This window comes from Caloenas nicobarica, chromosome 2 (genome assembly GCF_036013445.1).
Source record: "Caloenas nicobarica isolate bCalNic1 chromosome 2, bCalNic1.hap1, whole genome shotgun sequence".
In the NCBI taxonomy this organism is placed as follows: Eukaryota; Metazoa; Chordata; class Aves; order Columbiformes; family Columbidae; genus Caloenas; species Caloenas nicobarica.
The window spans coordinates 86137980-86160318 of record NC_088246.1 but is presented as its reverse complement, the minus strand read 5'-3'; the positions used below and the strand labels follow the sequence as shown (position 1 = coordinate 86160318).

At 45.7% G+C, this 22339-nt stretch overlaps 1 protein-coding gene across 1 annotated transcript in view; it reads right to left on the bottom strand.

Annotated features, from left to right (window-relative positions):
- The window catches only part of MYO10 (myosin X), a 159504-nt gene extending 144129 nt beyond the window's left edge, over nt 1-15375 (bottom strand). Inside the window, exon 1 of the mRNA XM_065627669.1 lies at nt 15144-15375. Within this exon, the coding sequence (XP_065483741.1) occupies nt 15144-15164 (21 nt within the window). The 5' untranslated portion in view covers nt 15165-15375. The remainder of the gene's footprint in view (nt 1-15143) is intronic.
- Nucleotides 15376-22339: the final 6964 nt, after the last annotated feature.

Sequence of the window (22339 nt, the reverse complement as noted above, 5' to 3'; positions counted from 1 at the left end):
AGACGGATTAAAAACCGCTACTAAGTCGGACAAGTCTCTTGTTAACAAAGCCACATCTGTGCGGAGAGCACAGAGACCCGATTATGGCAGAGATTCCTGCCCTTGTCCCCGGCAGCTCGGACACGGCTGCAGAGGCCACCCCAGCGCTCCTGAGCAAAGGGCTGTTCCCCACCGGGGAGCGACAGCAGCCATGCAGATGGGCACAACCCTAAGTGCGAGAGTTAGCTTTGGGGAAGCTTGAACCATGGTCGCTACTACTCAATTTGCAACAAGATCAGCTGTAATTATCTACTGGATATTAGTCATTTTGACTAGTTAAGTGGAGTTTTGGGGGCTTCCTGAGTCCCAACAGGGATAGTATTCACTGAGTCACACTGGTCTGGGTTGGAAGGGACCTTTAAAGATCATCTAGTTCACCCCCACCACCATGGTCAGGGATATATTTCCCAAAATGTTAATTAACTGTCCCATGGCAAGCTTGGACTATGACGTGTAGGAAGCCAAGTGACTTGTACCCAGCTAGAAGCCAAAACCACAAAGGATTTTGGAACATACATTACAACTCTTCTTTAATTCAGGTGTCCCACACTCACCCTGGGATTACCAGCCTTGCTGAATCAAGATCTCTTTACTTATTTTAAGCAGAGCAACACCCACCAGGAGCTAAATCTCCATGTCTCCCAATACTGAGAAAAGAAGGCTTGGGGCAGGGGTGTCAAACTAATTTTCACCGAGGTTGCCTTCAAAGGACCAAATGTAATTTTAGGATTGGATAAATGTACGAGTAGTTACATTTATCCAGCCCTAAAATTACGTTTGGCCCTTTGAAGGCAACCGCGAGGTTGATGTGGCCCCCGGTGAAAATCAGTTTGACAATCCTGGCTTAGGGGAAACTTCATCACCATTTCCACTATTTAAAGGGTGGCTACAAAGAAGACAGAGACTCTCTTTTTACAAGGAGCTACATGGAAAAGATGAGGGCTAATAGGTACAAGTTACTCCTGGGGAGATTCCAATTGGGCACAAGAGGGAAATTTTTCACACTGAGAACAATTAACCATTGGCATAATCTCCCAAGGGAAGTGGTGGATTCCCCAGCATTGGACACTTTTAAGATTCAACAGGACAGGGTGCCGGGCCATCTTGTTTTGACTGTGCTTTTCCCAAGAAAGGTGGGACCAGATGATCCTTGTTGTCCTTTTCAACCTGGTATTCTGTGATTCTATGGTATTATGCAAGTCATGGTATCAAACTTTAAAAACCCAAGCCTCAACACTTTCTCTCACTGCTTGTTTTGGTTCATTACCTTTAGCCACGATCACATTGCTTAGCCATAGTTCACCGAACCCTAAAACACTCCTGTGCCTTTAAACCTACCCACCCCATGCTTTTCCTTCTCCAACGACTTCCCCCTCCTGCCCAGCCAGAAGCTGCTATCGCAGCCGCTTGTTTGGAAAGTGCCAACGTCTGCTGATAAGAGAAGCAAAGCTCACCACGGGGACGGGCCTGCTCACCTCTGCTACCCGCTGCTCTGAAGAGACCTTTGTAACAGGGCTCTCGGCCGCCGGAGACCTGCTCTGCAAAAATGCACCGTACCGAGCCACAGCGTGTAGGACACTAAAACCAAACTTCTTCTGGCTCAGGATGAACCCAAGCTCATTGCATCTTTATTACTACTTTCCAAAAAGGAGCCTGAGAAGTGCAACATGTCCACACACTGGCATTAAAGGGGAAAGAGGACACAAGTGTCAGTGCTTGGTCAGTCAACGCTAAGGCAGAAGAAATCTAGGTCTGAAGATGCACATCCCAGTTATGCACCAGTGAAGTCAAAGTTAATTATTATTTAGCTGTTCATGTGAGCCCCCAGGTTCCTCACTTACTCAGGCTGAAACACACAGCCAAGTGTAAAAGGTAGCCACTGCTTTAAACACAGACTTCAAACTAAAAATGTAATTTGTGGGATCAGCACCATATGCAGCACAAGAAACCCAACGACACAGACTGCACGAGGTACCCCTCTGGAAAAAGGTTAATCCCAATACCTGGAGACCAGGAAAAGCTGCCTCCCCTCCCGAGATGCTCCCAAACCCCATGGGGAGCCCCTGGGGTCTTCAGGGCTCTTCCAGGGTCCCCGGGGAGTCTCAGCTACTTCAGGCTGGTCTGTGGCATCCTCCTCAACACAACAGCAGGTGACCTCAGGGAAGAAAATCAGCTTACTCCTTCACAAGGTCACAAAACAGGTTTTATTTTCCAAAAGACAAGACCTGCTGACCCAATAGGTACACATTAGCTAATCCCTACACCAGGGGTGCCAAACCCATTTTCACTGGAGGCCACATCAGCTTCGTGGTTGCCTTCAAAGTGCCAAATGTAATTTTAGGACTGTATAAATGTAGGAGTAGTTACTGTCTCCATACTGCTGACATGATTACAAATATTGGTTTAGAACAAAATTCACTGTTTTATCAAAACTGTAAATGTACTGACAGAACAGTGACACTGCCCTGCAGGGGATACAACTTATTAAGAGTGAAATTATTCACAAATTCATGTATTTATTTCAGACTGGGGCCAAATAGCTTTTGCCATTTATGCAAGTATACTTGAAGATGTTTCTTTGAGCAGAAAACAGCATAAGTGCAGCTATTTTTAAAGATATCTAAAAAATGGCAGGGCATGACATACCTTACTTTTCACTACACGGTAAAGATGAAGAACTGGAACAACCTCTCTTTTATCCATCCAAGAGCCTAAATGAGTAACTCTATTTATAGCCACTAATGGTTACCACTTCTGAACTTATTTTTTCTCCTCAACAAACCACCTTTCCAGCAGGGAATTCAAGCTTTCAGCTATTCAGATGTTTTTGTTAGTTTTACTCTGTATGACTTTTGAGCTGTCAACAAAATTCCCCACTCATTGAAAAAATAAACACATAGCAATTTTTTTGTTTACTGTTTCAGTTAATTCCACGTATTATACATAAGTCAGAAAGAGGGAGCAGACATACAAACCAATGGGATTTTTTTGCTTTTACATAATCTGAAGCAACTCAGTGTATTTTTCCTCCAGCTGCACCAAATCATTTACTTGCATTTAAGAAATGGGAAAAAGTAGGTGCAATATACGAGAATGTTAGATAACATCAGCATTAGCAAAGAACAACAGGTTAATATAAAAAGAAGGCACAAATATAGTATTTAGATCTGCACCGGTGAAGACTACAAGGTATTATTTACCTCTATCCCTCTCCTCTTTGTTGGTAATAGGGAAAGGAAGCAACAGCACCCAGCATTGCAGCTGGAGTACAATAAACTATAAGCAAGCTAAATAAATATGCACACGCACAAAAGCAGCAGCACCATAGCTTTGAGCTTATTGACACAGCCTTTTCTTTTTTAAAGCACAGACAAGGATCATCCTAGCTTCCAGGTGGCCTCAGACCCTTCCACAGTGAAGACGTGAAGAGTGGACTTCCCAATGGTCCCAAGCACAGGCTGCCTCCAGCAGTCTCAGGTAAAGGTGTTGCCACATGACAAAGATCTCTTGAAATTTCTCCCTAACAATTACAAAGATCCGATAAAAATCCAGGTGTTTCCTGAAGAGCAACTCTTCTGGAGAAAAAGAACCACTGCTGATTACTAGGTACTCTGATCCAGCATCTGGAACAAAATTAGGGAAAAAGACGATCACATGACAAGAAAAAGTAGGAATTTTAGTGTCAGTAAAACTAAAAAGGGCAATTTTTACTTCAATAATATTGCCACCAACAGAACAGCACTAACAAATGCCAAAGTCCTACTTGTTAGCACATACATAACTGCAGCCTTCTTGAGAACAACCTCAGATTCCTCCAATAAGCCTATGTGAAACTATCCAGAAGTATGTCATTGCTATTTAAAAAGACAAGCCTAAAAAGTGAGACTTTCCAAAATGTTGGCATTTATAATACCAGAGACCCAACCAGAAAAAAAAAAAATATACTCAAAACCTACAGCTAGGAAAACTCCAGCTGTCCTCAGGACAGCAACAGAAGATTATTCTCTGACTTTGACAGGCATTGCAAGACCAAAAGTTTAATTGATGCACTTGAAAGCAGTAGCTATCAGACATCCTTCTCCTGTCCGATAAGGAGACCCCTTTGAGAAGCCGTCCTGCTAAAGCACCTGCTCCCACGCAGAGCCTGACGCCAGCTCTTCTCCTCAGCTTCTCCCAGGGCACCTCGGGCTATCCCCGCAGCAGCGTGACCCATCACCTGCTGCTCCAGGTGTTCAGGCCTTTGCTGCCTTGAGCCCTTCAGTGCCCCTTCAATTTAGCCACTGATTAACACACACCCACTCTTCTTTCCCAATGAGAGGTGACTCCCGTCTACATGCAGAGTGGTCGGCACATCCCTGTGCTCCGGGACAGCTGCAGCTGGTGCTGCCTACCAAAAACTCTGATGCCTTCCAGCAGCAAAAAAAAAAAAAAAAAAAAAAAATCCCAGGAAAATAGCAAAGCTTTTGTGGCCTTTTATCAATGTGCGCACTTTTATCAAATGTTTGCAAGCAGTATAAAGGAGTGTTTCTGTAAGCAGTACACAAGTTCAAGAAATCAGAATTCAGGATTACAGCTTGCATTTGCCCTACTCCAGAAGCACCTGGAACACAGTAAACGCTGAATCACTACCCAAAGAAACAGGATCCCATGACAACATTTTCCCTCTGCACTCAAGCACCCCAATAAGAGCTGCTAAGGAACAAGCCACTGAAAAAGGACTGGTGGATGCTCACAAGAAAATGCACAGACTTGGGTACCACCTTCTGTCCTCTACCAGCTACTGATGGCACCTCCACCTCAGCTGCATGGTATGAAGGCATCCTACTGACAAAGGTGTAATGATACAGTATTTCATTACATTGCAATTCTGTTTATTCCTGAGCTTCTGCATGAAAAACCCAGGGAGTTCACTAGTGCAACCGAGCTGTAGTCATTTAAGGCACTGAATAACCAAAGCAAAATGACGGCAGAAATAGTGCAATGGAAACACAAATTCAGAATAAAGACTCTCAAAACTAACACATATCTAAACAGAGAATCACCCTTTTGCTGTAAGTGTTGCACAACTTTATGCCAAAATCCTATCTGCCATCTGTTAAAACTTCTCAGATCTGGTATGCAAAATGTTAGAAATGTAATTGCAACGGGGGGGGGGGGGGGGGGGGGGTGGGGAAGGGGTTGCTACATGAATTGTATTTTCTAGCACAGATTGGCTGTGCTTGTTCATTCCTGAAAAGAGCTTATCAACTACCATGAAGCAGAATCTGACTCTGTGAGTTTCAACAACAAAGAGTTCACTTCATGGGACACTCCTCCTGGTACACAGTCTGAAAGGCAGCAAGGAAATGCCACCCTTCAAAGCCCTGCTGTAAACACCGCTCTCATTTTCTTCAGGGAATATACTGATTGCACACATCAAACCAAACCAGCCATCATACCCATCACCAGGGAACTGTAATGAGGAGATAAACCCTAATCACACAACCACAGTCTATATTTAATAAGGGGAAGAGATCCGAGAAGACAACCAACAAAGCAAGAAGTCTGACCTACGGAATCGACATCTATTCCTTGTCCCAACACGACCTCCGGCATCCTGCCAACTTGGCTCCTTTCTGAAGAAAATAAAAATATACCCTAACCAAGATACGCAGTTGGGTTTTTGACCCACTGGAATGGTCAAACAGAAATTATCTCCACTGCTTCTGTAAACCAGATGGGTACATTAAACAAAGGGATTTGACTTTTCCTCAGGATAGACGACTTCATAAGAAAAACAATCCCATTCTCTTAACAAATATATTTAACTTCATCTGAGTAAACATTTTAATGGCACACTAAACAACAGCAACTAAAACGGGGCCAAATAATCCATTTCCGTTAACGCTATAAACATCAATACTTTTTCAAAACAAGGAATAAACTTCTCTTATCTCCTGTCCCCAAAACCAGGACGAGTTCAGCTGAATGTGAAGGGGAGGCGTGAGAATCCTTCCAGAGAAATCTTGCGTTTCTGTAAGCAAGGAAGAAGAAGAATAGACGCATGCAGTGCACAACATCAAAGCCATACAAGCCTTCGCCAGTAGCACCACTTTCGTAGTCCAACATCATTTCAACAGCTACAGAAATGATTTCTCCAGATGCTGAAAAGTTCATCAAAATGAGTTTTCTAAAGCCTTTTGAAGGGTTGTTAAGAGGGAGAAAGAGGGCCAAGGGGCTTGGGGTGTTAACTTTGATGGCAACTTTCAGAAATACTCAGCTTTGTAATTCCGGATGGCCTTAATGGCAGCTAGGTCTCATCAAATATTTCAGCCTCAGGTCCCTACTCGAGGTTAAGCTACGGGCACCAAAATCAGTTCCGACTTGGAGATCGTGATGGCAGGCTTGGGCAGCAGGGCGCCACCCTGCCAGCATAACCATGGCCGGCAGATAAGAACATAAGAAACAGCCCAAAAAACCCTCAGTACTTTTAATAACTAGTCCAGTGTAGAAAGCCCTTCAGTAAACCCGCTCAGGGTGGGAAAGTAGCTGTGCCCTCAGGGAAAAAAGCAACAACCAAACATTTTCCTCTGCTAAGGCATCCTTACAGCATCTCCCACAAGGCATTCCTCAAAACAGACTTGTATTAAGACACTCCTGTATCACTGGCCTATAATAAAGGATTATGAATAATCTCCCAAGAATATATAGGAAGAGGCAACACTAACACATCAAAGTGCACTCAGCCTTTTATTTCCTGAGTCCGCCCACCGCAGCCGTTCGCTCTGTGTGTGCCATAGGCCCGGATCACAGGTGAAGGCCGAGCCTGGCTCCGCAAGTCTGCTGCCGAGCTCCCCTCTTCCTTCCTTTCTCCCTCATTTGGAACAAAGCAAAACCAAAACCCAAATAAATTCACCAAAAGACTTAAAGAGAATACTGATTTCTTTAGTATTCAGTTTTGCTTAATATTCACTCAAAAATCTCGTGAGGCTCTCTACGAGATGAGGATTACACACTTTCCAAGCAAAGAAAGTCTGATACCATAAACCAGGCAAAATGCCTCACTGAAGCAATTTAAGTATTTGCTAAAATGTATTAACATACAAATACGGGAACCCTATTCAACACTGAAGTCTGCCTGGCCACTGAATGGTAAAGGAGGTTGGTAAAGTCTATCATCCAGGATGTTTTTCTTCAGCATGCCATTAATCCTAGAAGGAGTAAAAGGTATTACACTGACTCCCACACTCCAGCTCCGCTCCAATGTTCTTACAATTTACCCACTGGGGGCAGAGCCACTGAGACACATAAGAAATCCAGCTTAAGATGTATTGGATCTGAATTTTCAGTGCAAGTTCAGAAGACCATGCGAGTGACCAGTGCCTTTCACTTTTGAAGACCTCCTTCCATACAAAGGAGTAAACTGTGAAGTTTTTCCTCAAAGCCTTAAAAGGGCTGGAGTGCTCTTATTTTTTTTCCAGTTACTGACTGTGGCTGCTCATTCTTAGCGAAGAATAACTAAGCACAATTGCTCATTAGGCGAAGTTACAAGATCTCACATGGAAAATGTGTTAGAGCTCTACTACAGAAGAGTTAACACAAAATGGAAATGTTAACTTCCGTCAGTAAAATCGAAAACACACCAGTTTCTGCCATGCTTCAAATCTGAAGAAAAATCAGGTCTGCTCCTAGTAAGTTATTCCACAAGGAAAAAGGGATGTTATCAAGTTCCTCCAACATCACTCCTGTCTGAGATTTCAATGAAAAAAAACAACCTCTCTAAACTTTCTAGCAAATAAGAAGGCTTTTACAGGTCAGCTTGAAAAACAGTCATTTGGCCCCAAAGGAAACAGCACCTAAATAAAGCGCAAGTATTTACATTTACCAGTAAAACAAGCACAAGGAGCGACGCGTTTACAGCCGAAACAACTGGGCAGTCTTCCCCAGTCAGTCACTGGTTTGCAGCAGGAATGTGTCCAGCCAGTTGCAGTGTCCATAGAACAACACTGGGCAGAGCAGGACACCCCCCGACCCAGCTCTGCTCTGGCTGTCCTGCTGAGGACATCAAGGACAAGCATAAACGGTATTTGGACCTACCTGAGATGACGGTCTTGATCACTGACTTTGCAGAAACGAGTCTAGGATTGGACAGCACATTCTCTCTCAACATCCTCCTACTTCTTCTAAGTGGATTTAGAAGTACTAGTAATCTTCACTCATTTGTTCTGTCCTAAAAAACCTTTCCCAGTATACTTTTCCAATATAATGCTCATACTTTCCATGTAACAAACTGGTAGTTTCTTCTTCAGCATGGATATAGTTTATTTCATAAGGCAGATCTGGAGGACTGGTATTATCAGTTCTCATTCTGCATTCAAACTTTGAAAAGTCCCATCTTTAAAAAAAATGGAGCATTTGAGCTACTTAATGAACTTCTAACCAAGAGGATAATCCACTTAACCTTTCTTAATCAGAGGGTTATCCAAAACAAAGTCGCATGACAGTAAGTACGACCAATGGATAACACGTTTCAGATATACGGACATATCTAGAAAATCCTAAGGGTTTAAAAAAAAAATATTCAAAATTTGTACCAATAATACCTGAACAACAGTAATTTGCCTGTTACTGTTGCCCCAAGAGCTAGCCATCCTCCCTCCTGTCTCACTAGCGGTTTAAAGTGTCACAAAATGATAAATAACAGGAAGATCAAGAGAAATGAGAATACCCAAGCCATGACCCTCTCAAGCAAGCCTGAAGTCATAGTCAATCTAGCAAGTTTTGAGGTCACATCCCAAAACTTGTAAAGTAGCCACAACTAGTGTCTTAAGGCTGATCATTTTTTTTTTTTCCCCTTAGCAAAAGTCTTAATTCACAGTGACTTTTAACCTCCTGCCCTTCTACCAGGGCTCCACCCAAAACTACGTTCCTGGCTCAGACCACAGCTGGGGACTGTGATTCACTAAGGAAAAATACCAGCCCCACAGCCAAAAAGGTTGGGGAGATCAAACTACCTAGAGATGACACTTCCTTCCAGAACTGTGATGGGCACCAACTCACCATGCTGGGCATGCAAGGGATGGAGCTGCTGCTCCCACCTCTCGCAGGAGACTGTGGCACCTTCCACTGGGGCTCCATCCACCCAAGAGATGTAAAAGGACATTTGTCTTGGTGGATTTTTTTTTTTTTTTAAGTTACAGCAATATTCACTCCCCTTATTAAAAGGAAAAAAAAAAAAAAAAGGCAAGCATGCTATTCACTTCCTAGGAGTTAGGTCTGGAATTGTTCTGTGCAAACACAGTGACACTATACAAATACATACACACACACATATACATGAAGTCATTGATTTGACCTACCGATTTTCCTTGAGCTATCTTCCAAAGCCAAAAACCAGATTCATTAGACTATATTGGTTTTACCAAGTGGAAACCCAAGATTTGGCTAAAATCACCACAACGGAAGCACAGCGTGGTACAAGTGAACCAACCAACGGCATAATAATTGATGAAGGGCCCCAAACTCTTCCATCTTTTGCAGCACACAAGGGCAACAAGGGCACTGAAAAGAAGCAACACAAAAAGCTCAAGCACCCCTTCTTTTCTGCTTCCCTCTCTCCTACAAAGTCATCCTCTCCCACCTCCACAGAACCACGGAAAAAATCGTGGAGCATTTCTGATAAAAGACCATGCCACTCGGCTTCAAAAATAATCTAGGATTGGCCATGCTTTCAAACACAATTCCCTTTCACCAGGCAGAAGGATCTGAGACAGCTTCAAAAACAAAGAAGAGCCAAAGACGTTTACAACCTTCCATGTCACCCACACACACAGGGCTCACCAAATGAAAATACATTTAAAGAAGAAAATCTGGGCAGAGCAAAACAGCTTACACACAAAGTGCTGACACAAACTTAGAGTTAGGGAAAAGACCAAAAATTTTTTTTTTAAAAAAAAAACAAGGCTCAGAAGCAGCCAAGACTTCTGTAATGGTGGGGGTTCCACAGCTCTCCTGTAGCTGGAGTCTGACTGAACATACCTAAAAAGCCACAAGCAGACCCTGCACAATGTAGAGCCTCTATTACTAATTTCAATAGTTATGTGTTTTGCAGCTTTAAGAGAATTCTTGTGTCATTTTACAATATCTGTGGTGCCAGCAGGGCTGCTAGGCTCCAGCCCAGCAACAATGTCTACGCCTCAGTTGCACAAATCTATCTTATGAAAGGCATATGTGAAGTACATGTAGTAGCCAGTTACGATGAGGAGCTACTGATGAGCTGAACACTATTTCCTGACTTACAGAAACAAACCTACAAAAACCTTCTCTTCTGTTTGACTCAGTAAGGTAGTCCTGAGTCTCCTTGAAACATTTTCTACTCAAAACATAATGCTCTCTAATTAACCTAAAAATAACTACTGAGAAAACAACCATCCGCTTTAAAAAAAAAAAAACTAAACATGAGAGGTAGTCACAGCTCAGAAACTTTGGAAAACGCAGCCAATGTCAATAGCCAAGAGAGGCACCAGTCCTTCTTGGCATGGCTTTGGCGCTCGGAAGTCCTCCAGAAATGTAACCTTTATGCCACCGCTGAAGGGATGATGGTTTTGCCCCACTGATCTGAAATGCTGCTTCGCTAGTGGAAGCTACATCACCATCACGAGCCGGAACATCACACCCGCGCTTGTGCTATCAGTGATACATTTTTAACATAAACCAGGAGACCTCAGAGACTGTCCTAAAAGTGTAAACTACGCTGCACAGCACAGCCAAAACCAATGTGTATCGATGCCAAAATTTATAAACATCACCAGATTTTCATGCTAAGAGCAGAAACTTGGCAGTGCCAAGGTGATGCGGTTGCAGGGTGCCATGAGCCCATCAAAGGTCTCCATGAAGGACTCCGCGCTGGAAGGCAGTGATCTTCCACCCACCACAGCACGGGAGCCCCAAGGAAAAGTTTGCCACAAGCTGTGTATCCAAAATATCCAGGCTCGGCAGATACCACCTCTGACAGCCCCCTGAAGCTAAGTTCAAAGCCTCAGAATTAATTTTTGCCCATAGGAGGAGGTTTAACACTTTCTCCTTCACGACACATGCTGGGAGCCCTGCCCTTAAAACAAGGTACACAAGAAAATATGTTAACTGTGGGAAGCAGAAATGAGGGAAATCATTCTGAACTCAAGGTACCAGCAGTATTGCTAAAAATAAAAGCACGCTGGACACAGAGCATCTGCTGTACGTCACAGGAGGCTAGCCTACAGTACCAACAAACCTCTACAACATCAGAGAAGTATCAGTAGGACCTCTATGATTATGATAATGCTTTTATAACACTCTCCTTCAACAACATGTAACCAGACATGCTAGACAGAAGGCAGAAGCCACGGTTGTTATTCCTCCTTCTCTGCCAGTTGTGGAAATTAAGGGCGGAAGAAAAAAAAAAAGCTCAGCAGCAACCAAACGCAGTCAGTCCCTGCAGCCACCACTATGCAGACTGTGCTGCAAGCTCCCCACGAGCTGACCACCAGCTCAGAGGGCAGGTTTGGACAAGATGACCTCCAGGAGTCCCCCCGCCAACCTCAACCACTGTCTGACCTCAGCTGGCCCACCAACCGCCACGCTCCTCCTGTGACAAGGACGGCGACCACAGTTCAGTGCAAAACACCATATATATTGGGCAAAGTGACTCCCCACGTGGGAGGAAGATGAATCTTAAGCATCCACTTTCCCTGCTACCCTGGTGAGCACTGCTTGGGAACTTCAGATGCTGAAGAGGCAGTTTGAGTTTCCCTCTCCTGCCATTTTTGCGCAAAATTTCTTCGTGTTCCTTCTCATCTTGAAATGACTCTCCTCCTTCCCTCATGGCATACATCCCTTTTTAGCAGGGATATATTCTCATTGGAAAAAATAAGTCTGACCTCAGCTACCACAGGAGACTGCTCCCCTGCAAGCACCCTAGCTGTTGCTAAAACATACGGGAACAATTTTTTCAGGCTGTTTTGAGCAACACAGCCAAACGGCTCTATTGTACACATCCATACTTCTAATTCTGAGTATGGATCTCTGGGATTTCTACAGGTTTTAACACTTTATATATGAAAATATGACTATGTAAATACACTGAAAAAGTTATAATTCCACCACTGACCTTCCTTCGAACATCAAAAGGTAGCACAGATCAATCAACAGCCTGAAAGAGTTTTAAAAAGTCTCAGAAAACACTTATCCTCTGTATTTAGAATGGGACTTCGTAAATATCTTCCAGCAATAAAAGCATTTTAAGGAGTAAGTTCCAGGGCCAATTCTTCCAGCCTAATTCTTTACTCAGATGATTTTTTTTTCCATTGGCTGAGTTAGAAAACTGGACAGGGATGGAAATTCAGGCTCCTCTGCAGACAGGTACAATCACTTGTCATCCTATAAGAATAAAAGCTAAGAATACTAAGAAATAGCCAAAAAGCTGTTAAGTCTCAGCTGATGGGAGCTTGGTGTTACTCCACATCTCACTGAACGTGGCAAGTCCCAGCAGGAACGCCTCCTTTGCAACAGGCGCGTTCCCACACTCCGGCAGTTATCTTACTCACCTGCCTCCTTTTGTTCCAGTGAGCATCATCCTATACTGAGAGCAGGTTACAATCAGTATCTAGCTATGGAAAAATATGGGAGAAATAGTAATGCAGGTTTGGGGTTGTTTGTTGGTTTTTTTTTTTTCTATAACACCTTTTAGTTAGTTGGACAACGTTCTTCTGCAACAGCCAGACTTGAAGACACTCCTGCTTCCAGTACAGTGAACGGGGGCTTCTTGGTAACTCGGAGGCATGACCCCTGTGAAGTCCTAGCATACACCCTTCTCACCAACCAGCTTTTCTCAGAAAACACAATTGTATCAGTAGACTCACACCACTGCCGAAGGAGAGCAGAGCAGACCAAGCCGGCTACCTGTGCCCTGCATCCAGCTTCCTCTTTCGTCCACACACTACAACTTATTTGAACGAGAGCAATAATTCTCCCAGACAACTCAGCAAATATTTTCATAAAGAGCAGCTGCAGGATGTCTGCCTCGCACAAATTAAATTATCCTGCTAGTGGCTCGATCCGGTGCCTTCAACGGACGTTTTTCTGTGGCAGCTGGGTCAGGCCCAGCACATTTCTGCTGTTGTGCCTTACGCATACGCTCCAGTGTGAGGAAAGGAAAATGTTGATACTTATGAGTAGGACTCTGGATGCAGATTAAAGTCAAGGTGCTATATTTACTGATCTTTTAAAGTAATATCACCATGTTGAAAGGGAGTAAGAGTTCTTAAGAAAGATCAAAGTCTGCATGCAGCAACCACAAATTAACATAAATACATGCTGAAATACTAATACAGACTAGCAAAATTTACATGCTTTTTCCCTAGGGCAAGTAATTTTGGCTAATAGTGGAGTCAAAACCATTAAAACTCTTCTTCACCTTTATGTAGGGCACGCTACTGTACTTTGTGTCAGAGCAAATGACTCTTCAGATTAATTTTGCAAGACTAGGCTAATACTACCATATTGCTCATGGCTTGCAAACTTTTGAAAGGTGAGGGCTACATCCTCTACAGAAAAAAAAAAAGAGCAATATTGCTACTTAACTCAGACTTTTTGAAAGTTAATCCTGTGTTTCTTCCTTCTTATTGCACTTGACAGAACTTTTGTTGTCTGACAAATGAAAAGCTAACAAGCAGTAAGGTGTATGACGTTCTTTTGTTTGACTAATTACTATTTCGGTAAACAGATCACCTATTTTCCTTGTGGAAGCCTCAACAGCAGCCCTGAGAACAGGAGGCAAGTTATTCATGAGGGCAAAGGACATTTTTGCAGCTTAATCACAGTCCTGTAAAACAGACGCCTGCTCTGTATTTACAACCCTGACAGTGCAACTGCTTCAGCAAGGGGTGTGATTAAAGCAATCATGCAGCCACCAGAAGTCACGACCCAGATGCAGGCTTTGCCAGCAGTCTACAGGCACAACACACGCACAGAGTAGATGCATTAATACCAGACACCTTATGTTCGTAAGACTGTGTTGACACTAAGCAGGCCATACCGATTTGGTAAAATATCACTGTAAAAATCTCAGTTTAGACCAAAAGAGGAGCAAGTTTTGATTTTTAGCATTTATCCAGAGTAAGCAGCAATGTGTCTTTGCTTTGGTTTCCTTACCTGACATGATGAAGTTGTCAAGACCCACAAGATAATGGTAAAGCTCAAACCACTTTCAAGACTTAAGTCTTTGCATTGCATATTGGAAGATTTTGTCTATACTTCACAGCATGCACTTAATAAGCAGACTTGAAAAAAAAAAGACTGCCCAACAACAGCTTTGCCTCTGAAACCTCTATCATTTGAAGCCTCGCCTGGCCATGCAGGATGGAAAAAGTGGAGTCCCCGGGTTTCATACCGGGAATCCCTGAGGAGGGAGCTCCCCATTCCTCCCCTCGGACACCGTTTTAGAGGCCGCCACGCCGCCGGCAGCAGGGGCGAGAGCAGGGGAACGGACAGGGACCCGCAGCAGCCCCGCCGGAGCCCAGGGCAGCCCCGCCGGAGCCCAGGGCAGCCCCGCCGGAGCCCAGGGCAGCCCCGCCGGAGCCCAGGGCAGCCCCGCCGGAGCCCAGGGCAGCCCCGCCGGAGCCCAGGGCAGCCCGCAGCGGACCCGCCGCGGCGGGAAGTGCCGCCGCCGGGCGCGGGGGTTCAGGGGCTCGGGAGCTCGGGCGGCGCGGCGGACAACGCCGCAGCTCCAGCGCCTCCAGCCCCTGCCCGCTCTAATGAGCCCAAATTAACGCCGGGTCGCCGCCCGGCGTAGAGCGGCGGCAACCTCCTCTTCAGCTCGGCGGCCTCCAGTTCCGCCCCCGCTCACAGCCCGAAAAACGCCTGGTAATTTTGGGGAGGTGTGTGAGGGGCGCCGCTCTCCCCCGCCCGCTCACGGAGCGCAGACCCTGGAGAGGCTGCTCCTGCAAACCCCCTGCAAGCCGAGGCCCTCGAGGGAACACGCGACACTTTTCGGGAGCCCTTTGCTGCTCTGCTGCCAGCTCTTGCCCCTCAGAGCGACCCCACGCCGGAGGAGGGGGAGGAGGAAGGTCCCGCCGGCCCGCGCTCACCTCCGCCAAGAAGTTGTCCATGGTGGTCCCTCGGCCCGCCCGCGGGTGCGCAGCGCCGGGCCCCAGCCGCGCACCATGTGCCGCTGCCCGGCCCGGCTCGGCTCGGCTCGGCCCCACCGAGCCGCCTCAGCCGCCGCGCCGCTCCATCCCGCCCCAGCGCCGGCACCAGCCCGCAACCTTTGTCCGCCCGCCCCCTCACAGCCGCTCGCACGGGCGGTCCCGGCAGCTCATAGCCGCCGCTGCCAGCCGGGGGAGGGAGTGAGGAGGAGGAGGAGGAGGAGGAGGAAGGCGGCTCCCGCTGCCGCACGCTGCTGCCCCGCGCCCGGGGCCGCCCCGTCCCGGCGGGGCAGGGGCAGAGGCGGAGCCGGGGCCGCGCCGCTCCCTGCGCCGCGCTCAGCCGCGCCCCCGCCCCGCCCCGGCCGGAGCGCAGGCAGCGACCCCCGGGCGCCTCGCCCGCCTCGTCCCGCCGCTGTTCCCCGGTGCGGCGGCCGCGGGGGCGCAGGGGGGCGCGTATCGGTCCGCCCGCCGCGCTGCGCCGTGCCGGGGCGGCTGCTCGGGGCACGGCAGCCGCCTCCCAATGCGGCCGAGTCAAAGGAGTGCGGGCACTGGAGAGAAGCGAGAGGCTCGTCGCCGGTGAGAGGGTGCGCTCCGCTGCCTTGTTCTGCCACACAAAGCCACGCCAAGCACCGCCATCCAGCTAAAGTTACTGGCGGAGTTAAGTGTCGTCTGAAGAATATATACCTGCAGGCTTCCGTGGCATACAACAAGCTCTTATTTAAGTTTGTGGCAAACAGCCATACCCCGGTTCCTTTTACTAAATACACACTGCAACGGCCATTACTTCACACTGAGAGAACAGTGCAGATGAAAATAGTCTTAGGGCCACCTCCTAGAGCTGCACCAGGCTTCGTTCAGCAGCTCGCTCTAAAGCCTTTTCAGTCCTTTAGGTTTCTGCAAAGCAGATATAAAGTCTTCATTTCTTGGAAATATTTCTTGTTCATCATTTTGCGCTCTTGCACTACAGTAAGTAATAGCACAAGGAACACGGCAAAGCATAATCAAATCTTGCAGATGTGGGCCTATTTCATTCACATTACAGAAAGAAATGTACAAAACCTAAGTTAGAGCCACAAAGATCATGAATGAAGTATCTGGTCTTTTGGTTGCATCAGAATCCTAACATTGCTTTGGGAGCTTGAACATGTGAGTAGTGATATGGGAGATTAGCCCTTGATATCGGAAGTATTCACAAGTACGTAACTCTAATTTTTTTAAGGTGTCACAGGAGCTAATGTGTAGAACACAACATGGCCATCTTCTCTAAATCGGCGGCTCCCCCGAGATCGCCTTGCCATGGCCAGCCACAACTGCTCCTGGCAGCAAAAATGGGAACGCTTCCCATCTTGCTTGTAGCTCAGCACAGCGTCCCCCGGGCAGCACCCCTGTTGCAGGTTGCCAGGCCCAGCCAGGAGACATCCTGTAGGACACTCTGCAGCCTCCCGGGGCGGTCGGTTCTCTTGCCAGCCCCCCTAATTGCTACAACCATGTATACCAGTTGTACCTTCCTATGGTTGCTTTAAAACTCAAGGTTTGCTCAGGATTTCACCTGAATTGGCCTGTCTACGCAGTACCAACTTGCAGTGAAGTTAGCCTTAGGAGTTATTCCACTGTAGCTTATATGGTACAAGTCCCAATGTGGAAGCTCTGTAACTCTATTCCAAACTATTGCACTTCTAAAGTTACTCTAGAAGAATGGGTTTTTTCCACAATCATTGTGCCAGAAAGCTTCCCCACTCAGACAAGTCCTAATCTGGGGAGGGCTGAGTCAGATCAGGGGTATTTATTAAGTTAGTTTGACTTCTGATTGAGTACTTTGTTTGACACCATGCTATTGGAATGTAACGCACAAGTCTGGCTACTGCATTGCACGTACTGAGGTCTATGAAGTACAACAACGTAGGAATTCATGAAAACTTTGAATCTGCCATCCAATAAAAGCAGCCTGTGTTTTTTTAAATGAGTATTTCAGTAAATTACAAGAAACCTTTACTAATAGAATACCAAGGGCCAGATTTATGCAGCTTAAAAGTATATCACAGAAAGAATGAGTATTCTCTTTGTGGCGTGGATATATCGCGAAAGACTGTAAAACTCTTAAGGCTTTTCTTAGGATTTAGAACAACTGCAAAGAAGCACGAGCAGGAGGGGTCTAGGAAGAGGGATTTGGGGAGCAGAGAAGGAGGGCAGAGTGGCTTGTAAAGCCACTCCAACAAACTTCTTCCTTTTCTCCTTCTTTGTTTTCTTGTGTTAGTCCCACTCACAGTTTGTAAGGGTTAGCATCTGTGTTTCATAGGAAAGGGGTTTTGAAACACTGCATTTCCTTTTCCCGCTCAGAAAATGACCCCAAACTGGTTTCTCACTTGTTTTATGCAATTGTTTTGGAATTTGGAAAACCCCACAGATATGCTGTACAAAGCTCCATACATCCATGAACATCTGGGGACTTGGCCAGTTCTGCACAGCTCCAATTTTCTTTTAATCGGTAGAAATTCCTTCACTGATTGTGTGCCTAAGGTAAATTACTTCCTTTTGAAGCTGCTCACATGTGTGCTGTCTCAGTTTTCAAGCCGGGTAGGGACCAGGAACAGACCAAAGGCTCAGCTCCACCTCCGCAGTGAGACACCTCCTTGCTGACTGCAAAGGTCTTCCCACCTTGTGCCGGCAGTGGGTGGTGGCCCGGGGGCCCCTTTCCCCCAGCCTCTCTCTTGATTTGTGCAGTACAGCTTCAGCATTTGCTGGATTTGCTTTACTCTCAGACGGTCTGTCAGACCATTTTAATATTCCTCACTTAAATGTGCTGCATAACATGGGTCAGGTCACATCTTCACCCAGCTTTTCTGGCCTTCCCTCCCTCTACCAGTAGTTGTTGAAGTCCACAGTTGTCCAAAATGTCTGACAAAAGACAGACATCTTCTTCCTTAGCTCCAAAGTACTTTTAGCAGCTTCAACTTTCCTAAGACCCGGGACTTTTAAAGCAGACTTCAACCACCCCTATCTCTGTCAACAACTAGAAATCTCCCATAGCATGCAGCTTGCTCCATTTCTGCTCTGGAGGCAAAACCAGCTTACTGACTGAAGGCCAGTTATCTATAAATTAGATGCTTCACCTGAGCTGCATTTCTTCACAGGGAATTTCCACAGACCAAATTTATAGGACCTTTTTTTAAAGGTTTATTGCACGTGCATTTATGACAAAGTTCATAGACATGATTGCATCCCAAAAAAACATTAACTCGTTCAGTACCCCGAGCACGCTTGGTCAAATTCTAGATGTCCATTTTTCAAAGTAACTTCCTCCCACCATTCTCATCTGCCAAAACTGTCAGAGCACAGTGGAGGCTGGTGGCATCCCAGGGCTGGAAGTGTTGGGGGTTCTCCAGTGGATGAGGGCAGAGCCTGCCAGCCAGGGCTCAACCCGCCACCCCAGCCAGGAGCAGGGCAGCTGGAGTGCACCAGCCCAGGGGCAGAGTGGGGAGAGTCCCAGGGGGGTGGACAGGGATGGTCAGGGCTTGCGGTGCCCTTGGGGCCATGACAGTAACTGTGTCTGAAACCAAACAAGTTGTTCTGTTGCAAGTCCCACGTCTTTATCATGTCTTACTGTCCATGATGATGGCCTCTGTGCATGTCACAAATCTTGCTCCATGTTCAAAGAGCAAGCACTTGTTTGATTGCCCCAACCTCAATACAAAATCTGTTGTGGGCATCTTTGCGCTGGAAAGCTTTATATTCTATGATTTTCTGAAAAGGCTGACAAGTTTTCATTATGTGCATGTGATGCTTTGTTCTTGCCTGGCCTACGTTACCTTTATAGTGGCCATTTCTCAGCAGTGGTATCATTGAACTGAGATGATTTTAGCTTTTGCATGCCTGACTGGTTATTGCACAAAAGCTTCCCCTTTGCATCACCTGCCGGAGGAGCTTTCCTTTATCTACTGACTGCACTGAAGTAGGTTATCTGCCTTACTCCACAGCGCTGCTACCCCTTCTGTCAGACATGTGGATTATTTTCAGTCAAAGAATTACATGATAGATTCCGTTAATTCAGTCTTATTAATGGAAAGGAGCCTAAATTAAAGTTTTATGCTCTCTGACATGAGGCAGCGTGTTTCCTTACTCCCAGCTTAAGGCCTCATTTAATCCAGTGTTATCTCCAAAATGTACTTCCAGATTTTTCCCGTTGGGGTCTTTGTCCATGGCATACCTCAAATTCAAAGTGGCTTTGCATATGGTCTGCGTTTCTGGTGAGAATTCCTGTTTCTTTAAATTTACTCCAGAAGAAGAGTGTAACCACTACTTGTGTTTATTCTCTGGGGCTGTTATTGCACTTGTGAGCTCCAGTCAGATTTCAGCTAACTTTTGGTACACAAGATGTTTGGCATTGACATTGGCCATCAAAATCTCAAGAGTTCAAGCACGAGGCATTATTGGAGAAGCAAATATTTCTGCAGTGGGTGGCAGTGTACAGGCAGACTGCTAGCACAGAGCACAGTTTGCTTCCACACAGCTTTGGAAGGATACAATGAAAGAAAAGATTGCTGTAGTCAAAATTGTCACGATCTGTGCAGAGCAAAAAACCCAGATTCCTCACGTTCTTGCCCATCATAATTCCTCTGCAAGCATGTACTCGGGTTTCAAAGCCAGTTCCAGGTCGTAGTCCTAGCTTTCAAAACACTTGATGGATTCTCTTCAAAGGAATACCAAACAGCAGGGCTGGATAGTCATCCTCTTTTTCTGAATCCAGCTTGTAGTTAGCTCTCTGTCCATGTGCACTGTACTGGGAGCTCAGAGTCTGATGAACAGTTGTAAACTCCATGAGATGCAAGGTACTTTAGAGTTAGGTCCTGTTATGCTGAACTAAATCTTGCCAGGACGAGCCTAGCCCTTACACATGACAAGCAATGGATCAAATTAATTATTCATGCTCACAGAATAACTTTAGTTATTAACCTTTAGGAGTCGTAAATAAATAAAAAGTGAAGAGCTGGCAGATTTTGTAACAGCTTCGTTTGTAGCTACTGTAATATAAAGTCATTTCAACATTTTATTTTTATGTAAACAAACTCCCAATAGGAATGAAGGAAAAAAGCTGGGAGACATTTTCTTGGCTTCTTCAGCCTCCCTCTCCTGGATCTCAACAGCTTCTTCTGTGGCTTTGACTCCTTTGCACTCTAATTCCCCTGAGTGTAGTTGCAGCACAAGTAGTTTTATGGAGTCCTGGAGGAGAAAAAAAATAACAGCTGTAGAAGCCCCACACAACAATCACAGACAACATGCATGTGACACTTTCTGTGCTGCTGGGCTGACCACATATCCAAAACTTCAGGCCTATTCCTTGTTTGGGATATAAAAACCCAAAACTGTTATCATGGAGCTGGGCTATCAGCTTGGCAAAGGCCATTAAGTATGGGTTGATATACTCACTTTCTGACCAGAACCTCTACTTGGGAGATTCTGAGTTTTATTTTCTACATAACAAACTGGTCTCTATTACAAGATTTCAAAATACGACTTCACAGACTACGAGCCTTTTTTTTTTCCCAGTGACATAGAGCCACCTCTTGATTTAACAGCTGGCAGCACACAAATGAAGATGGACAGTTTTTTAACTCCCCATATTTTTACCTATTTCCTGGATTCTACTCAGCCCTCAGGCATTGCTTCATCAGAGCCTTGCTCTCCCTTGCTTATCCCCTTCACTCCATACCTCATACCATGAAGCAACCTGTTTCCTTCTGGGCCTTTTGTGCAACATCACTGCTGATGATGGCAGGCCATTCCCTACATCCAGCTTCTGTCACCCTTGGCTGTCTTAACCTCATTCACCCTTCATCTTATTTAAGATTGCTGCTGCATTTCTTCCTCACCAGCATCTCTTAATACAGCTCTTCTTCTTTTACAGTCTTACTTACAGCCTGTGCATTTTAATTCTGCTTGGAATATAGTTTTTAGAGAAGATAGCAACAGAGAAAGCTGTATTGTAGAAATACACTGGTTTATCACCTAAAGACACCTGTTGGAAGAAAAACAGAGGAGTGACAGACAAAAGTTATCAAAAAGCTTAGAATCAGTTAAGAGATAAAGACAGTGAGGAAACATAAGAAAAGGCATAAAAAGAAATGAAAGCTTTTCTCATCTTCTTCTGAACCAGATTGTGAATGTTTCCTTTGTGTTCACCCTGGAAGCCTGTTTAAAAAGACACATGTTTAAAGGCTACTTGTAGTTGCAAACCCTGCAGTTGCAGCTTATGCACATGTCCATTTATCAGGTAGTCAGACCTGTGCAAAACCTCTCTGAAAGTCACTACCACCAGAGCAGAGCCTGGCAGGGGAACCTGCAAGGGCACCTTTTGCTGCCTTAGTGCCGAGTAAGCCGGGTTAGTTCAAAATACTTCCCCTAGTAAATTAAACCAGGTCATTCTCATTTCTACGGAGGCAAACAAGGAACATCCACACTCTCCTTGCTGCTGGCAATACTATGGAAGGAAAAATCTTCAGTAAAAGGGCAGAAAGCTGCAGTGAGGGCCAGCCATATCTTAAGCCACTGCAGCTGTTCAGTCAGCAAATATAAATCAAAGGCTGCTTTCTCACGTCTGGTGTCAGGCCAGTTTAAACAATGTCCATGCTCTATCCCCACCATTTATCGTTCTTGCAGCTGCGATACGTGCACAGGGTAAGCCTGCCTTAGTGCTGTAGTCTGGCACCTTAGAAGTGAGTTTCCAGGTCCCTCCCACTTCTCATGCTTCAGTTCACGTTGGGAAGCAGTCCCAGCACGTGCAAACTGTGGCCGCCCCATAGGTAATTAAGCTAAAAGATGTGCTCCAGAAATGCCCTGGACCAGCTGAGGGGTGCTCAGGACATTGGGTCAGATCAGAGCGAGTCTGAAATACAGCCTTCTGAAGTGCATTTGGAATGGAAAATGGGTCACCAGCATGATGGATCATGGAACAGGATCGTGGAACTGATCCCCCTAGAAGCTCTGCTAAGGCACATGGAGGACAGGGCAGTGATTCGAGACAGCCAGCACGGCTTCACCAAGGGCAAGTCCTGCCTGACCAACCTAGTGGCCTTCTACAATGGAGTAACTACATCAGTGGACAAAGGAAAGGTTACAGATGTCGTCTATCTGGACTCCTGTAA